The 9,234-nt window shown below is 51.6% G+C and overlaps 2 protein-coding genes across 2 annotated transcripts in view; both read left to right on the top strand.

The window, feature by feature from the left end:
- Nucleotides 1–747, top strand: part of LOC103918308 (transmembrane protein 53-like) — a 3,672-nt gene extending 2,925 nt beyond the window's left edge. Inside the window, exons 2-3 of the mRNA XM_009325605.1 lie at nucleotides 493–605; nucleotides 683–747. Of these exons, the coding sequence (XP_009323880.1) occupies nucleotides 493–605; nucleotides 683–727 (158 nt within the window). The 3' untranslated portion in view covers nucleotides 728–747. The remainder of the gene's footprint in view (nucleotides 1–492; nucleotides 606–682) is intronic.
- Nucleotides 497–3,784, top strand: LOC103918303 (transmembrane protein 53-A-like). The gene is made up of 2 exons (XM_009325600.1): nucleotides 497–605; nucleotides 3,012–3,784. Exon 2 carries the CDS (start codon nucleotides 3,048–3,050, stop codon nucleotides 3,672–3,674), a length of 627 nt encoding a protein of 208 aa, XP_009323875.1. The 5' UTR covers nucleotides 497–605; nucleotides 3,012–3,047; the 3' UTR covers nucleotides 3,675–3,784.
- The last annotated feature ends 5,450 nt before the right edge of the window (nucleotides 3,785–9,234 follow it).

The following is a 9,234-nucleotide window of genomic DNA, read 5'->3' as shown; positions in this document are numbered from 1 at the left end:
AGGGGGGGACCGGGCCTGGGGGACCCCTGAGAGTGTGTGTGTGGGGGGTCCCCACGGGGGGCCTGGGGATCCCGTCGGGGTGCGGGGGGAGGGAGCCGTGGAGACACTTGTGCCGTACCGGGTGCCTGGTAGTTCCTGGAGGGCAGGGCAGGACACTTCCCTTCCCCCCCTGGAAGCGGGCAGCAGTCTCTGATGCCTCCCCAGCTCCCGGGAGGCCTGAGGAGGGGGTCTCCGCCCCCCGTGGCGGTCTGCACGTTGCTGGCTTTGCCTCAGCGGAGAGCTCTGGGAGACTGCGGGGATTGAAACTCTGCTGTCCTGCTGAGCATGCCCACGTAGTGAAACTGGGATGTTTCATATTCATAACCGACTGAGAAATTGAGCTAATACCCGCTTCACCGTTACCTTTAAGCTTTGTTAACCAGGCAAGTTGCCGTAAGTTCTGATTCTGGTAGACTGGAGGACAATTATTTTAAATTTTGTGATTTGTTTCAGAGAACAGTACAGAGAGGGGGCATGGAGATGGTCAGCCTGTGGTGATCCTTCTAGGTTGGGCAGGCTGCCAGGACAAATACCTGGCCAAATACAGTGCAATCTACAGTCAGAAGGTGAGTAGTTTATTTATATTTTCATGACACTGTCATACAGCTCTCTGGGAAACCACCTCTTTTCTGCATGTTGGTAGAATCGCTCTAAAGCCTCTCTTGGTCTGAAGAGTCGTTGGGAGTGAGTGGCGAGTTCTCTTGTCATTGAAAGCTCCTTGTCCCTTGGAGCCCAGGCAGCGTTATCTAACAGTTGCTGATGTCATCTTTGTGTGTGCAGCTGAGGCAAAAATACTTCCTTGGAGAAACTTTCCGCTGTTGTGTGAATCACTGGAGTATTTTAAGGCTTTTAAAGTTGTGAGACTATTCAGGAATGACATGAACTGTGTTAGCTTTCCAAACAGGTAAACGTACGGGGAAAGATTATGTGTTTACTGCTTGCTAATAGGCCACAGCACAGACTAGGTGAGGCCAGGCTGAGGACTGACAGAGCACGTCAGCATCTGTTGTTCCTTTGGCTTTTCCTTCCTGTGAAGATGATTCATCTAAATGTTGTAATCCAAATTCGTTTTATCCTGTCTGTGAATAGGATAGCAGATGTCTGTGAATAGGACTGCCATCCTATGACAGTCACACCTGCTCACTAGGAACTCCTTGTGTTTGAACTAGAGAGGTCTGTCCGATTGCTAGTTCCCTAAGTTATGATATTTTCCTTTCTAATACTGTATTTTACTGGAATGACCCCAGCTTGTAGTATGGGGACCCAGTGAAACATTAGACTTTTTTTTCTGTTTCAGCTATAGGTGGAAAAGTTTGTACATTAACAAGTCTATCGTTAATGTGTAATCCAGTGCAAGAGTCATGAATTGGCTTGTTCTAGTGAAGAATTAATTCTTAAGTGACTGTTGTGACTAAGAGATGCTGCTGAGCGGGCGAGGAGCACATTACAAGGCAGCATGCTAACTTTTTTGAAAATAATTTTCTATCAGAAAGATGATAGGAATGGGAAAGGAGAGGAAGGGTTTTCTTAGCTCCCTAATGAGGAAGTGGCTGCAACTGTGGCAAGATGGTGTAGAAGACTTTGATTTAAGAACTTGATATCCTCTGCTTCCTCGTTCACTGTTCAGGGAGCTCTGGGCAGGAGGGCTGTCTTGGTGGCTTTGCCTTGTGTTTGTCAGTGTGTAATGTCAGTGAGTTTAGGTGATAGAAAAGATCCAAAGCATTTATAAATGTAGTTCCATCTGCTCTATTTAGAAACTCCTTCAAGATCCTGTTTCCCAATCTACACCTAAATGTAAGACCTTAACTGTAAAGGCAATTGCGCAGGCATTCTGAATCTCTGAACCGGTGCTCTCCATTTGCACAGCTGGAACGTTTCAGAAAGGCTCATGAAAATCATGTCAGTGTGTCACGTCCCACCTAGGAGAAGGGGAGAGTGACTGAGGTTCGCAAATCCCCTCGGTGTGGATTAAGGTGAAATAACACTCAAGGTCCAAAAACAAACTCCAACTTTAACGGCACAAACACTTCTATAAGCATCAACCCTCTATGTCTTAATATATAATACAAGCTAAGCAGCTTTATGAGGAGTTGAGGTAGGCCTTGTATTACTTAACAACATCAAAAGCAGAGAGCGAGAAGGAGGAGAGAGAAAGAGAGAGAGCTGGGAAGCAGGAGAGAGGTAGAGAGAGATAAAGAAATCACCAATCCTTGATCCAGCGTTGGACCTGCCAATGGGGGGTGTCAGTGTGGAGAGTGCCCCCAGGAGGCTCACGTGCGCCCCTATTTATTGGCTCCAGCCCAAGGTTTCTAGAGTCTTCTCTCACCCCAGCTCCAGGAGTGGTTGAGACATTAGACAGTCAAGGAGAGCGACACCGGGCCCCTCCCCGTGGCTGGCTTCTGGAGCTTTCCCTGGGGCATTGTCGGTGCTTACAGCACAGCCACGTGGGCCTCGTCCCTTACACAGTCTTGATTGTGGGTGAGTCTTAGAGACGGCTGCAAACAAGTACTACCCAAGGACAGGAAGAAGTTCCTTCTCCTTCTTATGTTTGTTTCAATGTTGTGAACTAGATGTCTACCAGAGCAGGCCCTTCTTACCAAAATGGCTGATACCGAAGGTTTGTGAAGATGGTTTTCTCTTCCTGGGTGAAGACTAACGCTCATAAAAGCTTGGGTGGCAATGTCCCCAAGGGCTGTGCCAGCTAGCACAAGATTTGAAAGGATCTCAAACATCATCAAATCCAGGCCTCTGCTACTGCAGAAACCTTTTCATAATACTGTGTGCTGTCATGATTAATATAATCCTATTCATACTGGTGCCTTGCTACTGACACTAAAGACTTTCTTCTGGCCCTGTGGTTTCTGTTGGAAACCTGTCTCCAATTTTCACGTCCTTTGTACTGATGCTTGCCTACTCCATGTAATTTACAGCACAGCCTAAATGTGTGTGGGCTCTCTTTCTGTTCTTCTTAGGGGTGCACCGTCATCCGCTACACGGCTTCATGGAGGATGATATTCTTCTCTGAGACCTTTGGCATCAGATCCCTCCAGACCCCAGCCAGGCGACTCCTGGAGCTGCTCTTTGACTACAGCGTTGAAAACAGACCGGTTCTTTTTCATGTTTTTAGCAATGGTGGTGTCATGCTGTACCGTTACATCATCGAGGCGCTCCACACTCACAAGCCATTTAAGAACCTCAAAGTGGCAGGCACCATTTTCGATAGTGCCCCTGGCAGAAGAAACTTGAGAGGAGGTCTTCGTGCCTTGGCAACTGTCTTGGTATCCAGGAATGTGCTGCTCAAGTATTTCCTCCTATTTGCTTTTGCTACTACAGCTGTCGTGCTGCGGATCTTGCTGTACCCATTGACCCGCTTCATCCACGAGAACCATTACGATGCCCTGCTGAAAGCGCCCTCGCGCTGGCCTGAGCTTTACCTCTATTCCCAAGCCGATGCCATCATCAAGGCCAGCGAAGTTAAGCACATGGCTGATGCCCGGCAGCAGCTGGGTGTCTCCGTGAAAGCTGTAGACTTCTCGGATTCGGCTCACGTCAGCCATATGCGGGCGTATCCCACCTATTACGGCAACCTCTGTACGACTTTCCTGTCTGACTCTGTCGGGGGCTCACCTCGTTAGTGGCGTAATGACCTCCAATGTTTGCCTCTGCTTTGCTCAGCTTGTATGGGAAATGTCACTCCCTTTGTGTCTTTGAAGGGAGGAAAGTAGAGACTCCTTAGCTTTTTTTTTTCCCCTCCCCTCCCCCATCTAAAAGTCTGAAAGCCTCCAGGCTGGCCTTTGTATAGCAGGAAGTAGATATGGATTAATTTAAAGTACTGAAGGTGAAATCCTAGCGTGGTTGAAGTTGATCTGCTTTACCAAGGTGTGTCAGACCAGAATTTCACATCGAGTGTTACTTGTTTCTTCCTGTCTCGTGGTGTTCTCTGCTTTCCATGTTGTCTCCTTGTCCCTGATGTCCAATGTGCATGCTCTGTTGCTTTGTACTGATTTTACAATACAGCTCTTCAACGTCTTTGTTGTTTCTTTCCTCTCTGCCATTTCTTTTATCTTGCAGTGAGCAAACAGGAGCAGCTCTGCAGGACTTCTCTCTCCTCTCGGTGCATCCCAGCTCTTGTTATACTACCTGCTGGAGATCAGGCCCGGAAGCCAAGTGTAAGACCTGGAAAAGGCTTGTGCAGGGCAGTATGACCAGTCTGTCATCTGGTTCCGTTAAATAGCTGAGATAGATGGAGCGGTCAAAGCTCTGATCCTTGGTGGGAGCTCGAATGTTTGTGACAACTTTTGCGTTCTTCAACCAAAAGATTAAGTTAACCTTTTTGAATGTGTCTTGTGTTTTGTTTCCCTTCCTTCCAGTCTTTTGTGTGTTCTCCCAAGTAGTTTTGCTTTCTCGGAGAACTGCTCATTTATTATTGTGTGTCTTTGAGCAGCCTATATTGTGCGTCTGGAAATGCAGCGAAACTGGCACAGCTGTAACCCAAAAGACCTCAGAAACAGAAAGGTGGAACTGCAGGGAAAAATGAAACTGTCTCTTGGAGCTATGATTTATACCGGGTGTTTCTTAGATCACTTCCAGCCCACAAATGACCATGAAATTCAATGTTTTTCCCCATAATGTTCTCTTCAGATGATCAGTCTTTGCTGTCCATGCAGCATGTACTAGTGATACAAGAAATTAATTCCTTCCACCTAGTGAGAAAGTAGCTCATTGCACTGCGCTTCAGGCATGTTTGGTTCTGGGTTTTGTTGTTTATTTTGGGGAGAAGCGGGGATAAAGACAGAGGAGAGCCAAGAACATGTTTATGCCATGTCACAGCGTGACATAAGCTAATTAATAATGCGGCGGACAGGGTTAGCTGACTTTAAATTCCTAGTCAAAGGTTGCTGGGAACAGGCTCTGGAGGGCTATGGGCCTGTTTGAACAAGGGGCTGCCCTCGAGAGGTAGGAACATGAAAAGCACGAGGATTTTTCCAGCCGTTTCCTGCCGGTGGGCTGCTGTGCTTGTCTCGTCCACCCTTGGGGTGCTGTCATCCACAATTACAAAGTACTTGCTGTTCTAAATCGAAACGCAGAGAGGCAGGCCTCTTGGGAAGCACTGAAATAATTTGGAAGTTTAAAACAAGAACCGTAACACCTCACAGAAGTGGAAGCACGGGGTGAGTCGGGTCGGTGGCCAGAACAACTGTTTCTGGCAGGCTAGTGTGGCAACCCTTACTTAAAGCAAAGAGTAACCCCATGTCGGGCGTGGTTTTAAAGGGTGGACTGGGGTGTACAGGATAGGTGAGAATTAACTGAAAAGGGGCTGATGGCCTGGTTTGTCTTCAGTTTTTTTAAAGCGAAAACTGGCTCCAGGCACAGGGGCCCTTGTTGCTCGGGGTCGGGTTTTCTGTAGGTGTGATCCCAGTTTCAGCTTCCACTGTGAAGAGGAGCTGTGAGGGCTGCCCTGCGGTAAGGTAGCCTTCAGCCTGCCGCTTTTCATGAAGAAATTCCTGTTCCTAGGGTTTGGACCTGTAAAAGGCAGGCATGGTCCCCTATCCCCAGAAAGCCCGTCGGAGATCTCCCAGCTTTTTGAAGCAGGCCCCTGGTTTGTGCTGTCCGTGCCGTAACTCCTGAGCTGTGATATGTTTTCCTGCCTTCCTGGAGTGCTGGGCTGTTGTCTTCTGAGCATCCAGCCTGTTTGTGGCACTGTGAAAACTCTTGGGGAGCAGAGGTGATAAAAGTTATTTAACTAGCACTTGCCCTTGTGCTGGTTTCTACGGGTTCAGTATTTACAGAACAGTTAAACACTCCATAATATACGCCTCTGAATTAATACAGTTGTGCTGGGCTGGGAATCTGCTGTTCCTGTTTATTGCCGTGGGCGTTGAACTTCTCCTATTTAAGGACTCGGGCTGTTGCGGAGCGTGGCTGGCAGGAGCTGGAGCTAAACCCTCTGTCCCTGCGTGATGAGACAGCAAAGCTCCCTCCGGGAAGAGCCCCACGCGTGTCAGCTACACCTTCCACCCCTCCTTCACCTCCCCACCGCAGGATTGGTGCTCCCCCAACTCAGTCCAGCTCTGTTCCACCTCCCTGCTTTCCAGGGCAGCAGGCAGGGAGTGGGTGCTGCCTGCTGCCTGCTGGAGCTCCGCAGTCAGAGGTGCCCTGTGCTACGTGAGCGGGAACCAGCTCACGGGCATTTCCACTGCTGCAAAACTGACGTGAAATTCAGGGCGAATTCGTGTGCACAACTCTCTAAGAGCAGGGGGGGATCTCGAGCAAACCAGTGATTTACAGATGAAGTCATCGGCACCAATCTTCTGGGTGGGTTTCGTTTTCCCTGTCCCAGCAAGTTTTGATGATGATTATGAGCAGTGTGTTACATGTATTGTGTGATACATTGCCCTCTTCTTTCCTTTCTGTTGCTTGTTATTTGAAACAGAAGGTTAATAACTTGGAGCCCGAAGGCACATGGCCAAGAACGGGTCCAAGCACTACTGGATTAAAGAAAAAACCCAGCCTCAAACCGTTAATCCTTGCTAAACCGTCACATTTTGGTGCAGCCTGCGTTTCTAAAGAGCTTCAGCCTGAACACGGAAAGCCAAAGGTTGGGATATCTTGGCAAATCCAAGCGGATCTCTGAGACGAGCTGTGGGAGGGCTATCGCAGATCTGCTCTTTGGGAGGGAAAGTGCCGCGTCCCTGGGCTTGCCTCGCGGGTAGGGAGCGGGATACGGCACCGGCGATCTCTGCCTGGGGAGCCCGGAGCTCGTTTTCCTGCAGTCCAGCCCTTGCGCGCAGACGGTGGAGCGGTGTGAACCGAACGCCAGCGGTGGTGGGAGAGGAGGATGCCCGCGGGCCAGCTGCTGCCATTGTGTATTTCCCGGCTACGTTCATTTTGCAAGAGCACGAACGAACCTTTCCTCAGCAACAAAAGCCATGCGTGAGTGTTTCCTGTGAGGGAGCTGGCTGCCAGCTCGCTCCCCTCTGCCGCCTTCTCTCCCCAGGCAGCGGTGATGTTACAGGAAGGTTTTAAAAAAGGAAAAAAGCCGCTTGGTTAGCGGTCAGGGTGGCCGTGTGCCTGGGCTGGAGGGCGCTTAGCTGCGGTGAGAGGGTGTCCGTGCAGCCAGGCTGCCTCCGCGGTGCTGGGAGAGACCTGGGCAGACCAGGGGCATGATCCAGCCCAGCCAGGGCTTGCATTTTGGAGCAGGGGGGGAGCATCTTGCAGTACCAGTAATTCAACCCTAGCCCCTGGGCAAAGACTGACCTTAGCCCATGCCTAATAAAGGTGTTTTAAAAGTCTGCTGTTGCTTTTTGTGTGTCGGGGCAGCAAATTGTGTTTGGGCTGAGGCCCCGTCTTTGCAGGCGTTGGGAAGGCGCAGGCGTATGTGTGAAGCTGTGCCACCGATGGGAACGCATGCATGGACGGCTGGAAATGGAAACGAGCGACCCGACCCCGTGTGCTGCTTCCTAGAAAGAGAAGCGGGGAGGCGTGAGGCTGGTCTCCATCGCCCCGTGGAGGTGATGGAGGCGGCAGCTGGCAGAGGGGCGGCTGTGCCAACCTCCCTGACCGCAGCGGCGGCAGGGGATGCTCGGGCCCGGGAGGGAGCAGCACTCCACGAGGTGGCAGCAGGCCCCCTCTTCCCTGCGTGGAGAGATTTCTCGTTTAGGAGACGAGCAGAGCAGATGCTGGAGAAGACCCCGACAGCGCAGCTCAGCCCAGCGCTTCGGCGTGCCTGAGAGCATCTTCCACAAAAAGTCCCCTCTCGAGGCAAGGAAAAAGACCAGCAAGAACACGCTCCGATGCCAAGAAGTAGAGCTCGTGAGTTAATATGGAACAGCATCTGGCTCTAGAGCTGCCTGCCCCTGGAAGTTGTACTAGATCCTATTCCTCAGCTTTAACTGAATGTTAAAACCGAAAGTCTAACGGCAGGAATAGCTTTACTGCCCTTCCCGTGTCGGCAGGCCAGGTTATACACTTCCCTCTCCATCACCCAGAAAGGGCTGTTCATTTTTTAAGCGAATCTGTGCAATGTTGTGGTTAGACAGACCACGGTCCAACTTCTGGAAATCTTGGTGAATTGGGACTGTGGAGCTCCCTTGGGTTCCCCGTAGCCCCCCAGCCCTGGGGAGGGAGCTGAGCTTAGCGCTGCTCTCCGGAAAGGCTGGCAGGACACCCCGGCACACAGGGCTGGGGGCTTGGGGGGCAGTCAGGAAACAGTATAGCACAACCGGGGGCCACAGCCACCGTCTGGACCCCGCAATGCATCCCCTTTCCTCTGGCACCCCTGGGCACACCCTACGCACAGCTCCTGCATCCAGCCCTGGTCATGGGCAAGGGAGGCAGGGGCTCACAGGGCAGCGGCTCACTCTGCCTGCCTGGCATCCCCCATCCCCTCCCCTTTGAACTTGAGCCCCCACCCCCTTGTCTCTATATCCTCGCACAGCTGCGTACCCACCCCAGCACCGCTGGCTGGAGACGAGCCACCTGGGCAGGGCCGGGGTGGACAGAGGGATGCACGGCATCCTTCGGTCACCCTCCCAAACCCATGGGGGCTGGGGGGGGGGCAGAGCTCGGGCAGCCCCTGCCCTCCCCGGGTGATGAATGAGCTGACAATATGCTATTGATAAGGAATTAACCTTGAGCCCTTCTTGCTTCAGTGTCAATAGAGCAGGAGCCAAGTACACACGTTTGATTGGAAATCTGTGTTTGGCCTCTGTGCCCATCGACGTGCTGGAGAGACGAGAGGGGGATGTGAACCGCCCTGCTGCCCCCTCCCCAGCCGGGACCCCCTCCCCGGTGGGTCCCTCTCGGCTCCCCCAGCCGCCTGCCGCTGGGGCCCCCGGCCCTTGGGGGCCTGCGTTAGCCTCTGTGCCCCCCACCTGCCATGTGGGGGGCTGGGTACCAGGGCCCCTCCCCGGTCCCTCAAAGGGCCTGTGCCCATCCTGCTCCGGCCTCCACTCCGAGCAGTTTGTTTAATTAAGTGTTTTGCCTAATGGGATTGCCTCATTTCCATAACAAACTGGCGGGCTGTCATTAGGTGGGCTCCCTCATTCATTACTGTTAATTAGATATGGATCCCCCCAGAAGGCGTCGCAGGGTGATGAACGAGGCCCCTGACACACGCTATTACACATTAGCATTTTCTCAATATGTCCGATACATCACGGCCCTCCGCTTTCTAAAGATATTTTAAAATATTAG

The sequence above is a fragment of the Pygoscelis adeliae genome, unplaced genomic scaffold, assembly GCF_000699105.1.
Source record: "Pygoscelis adeliae isolate BGI_AS28 unplaced genomic scaffold, ASM69910v1 Scaffold546, whole genome shotgun sequence".
Classification (NCBI taxonomy): domain Eukaryota; kingdom Metazoa; phylum Chordata; class Aves; order Sphenisciformes; family Spheniscidae; genus Pygoscelis; species Pygoscelis adeliae.
The sequence above is the reverse complement of the archived record's forward strand: the minus strand, read 5'-3'. Positions and strand labels throughout refer to the sequence as shown.

Excerpts from the sequence above, each read along its gene's own strand:
- LOC103918303 (XM_009325600.1), top strand. The coding sequence starts at position 3,048 with ATGATATTCTTCTCTGAGACCTTTGGCATCAGATCCCTCCAGACCCCA.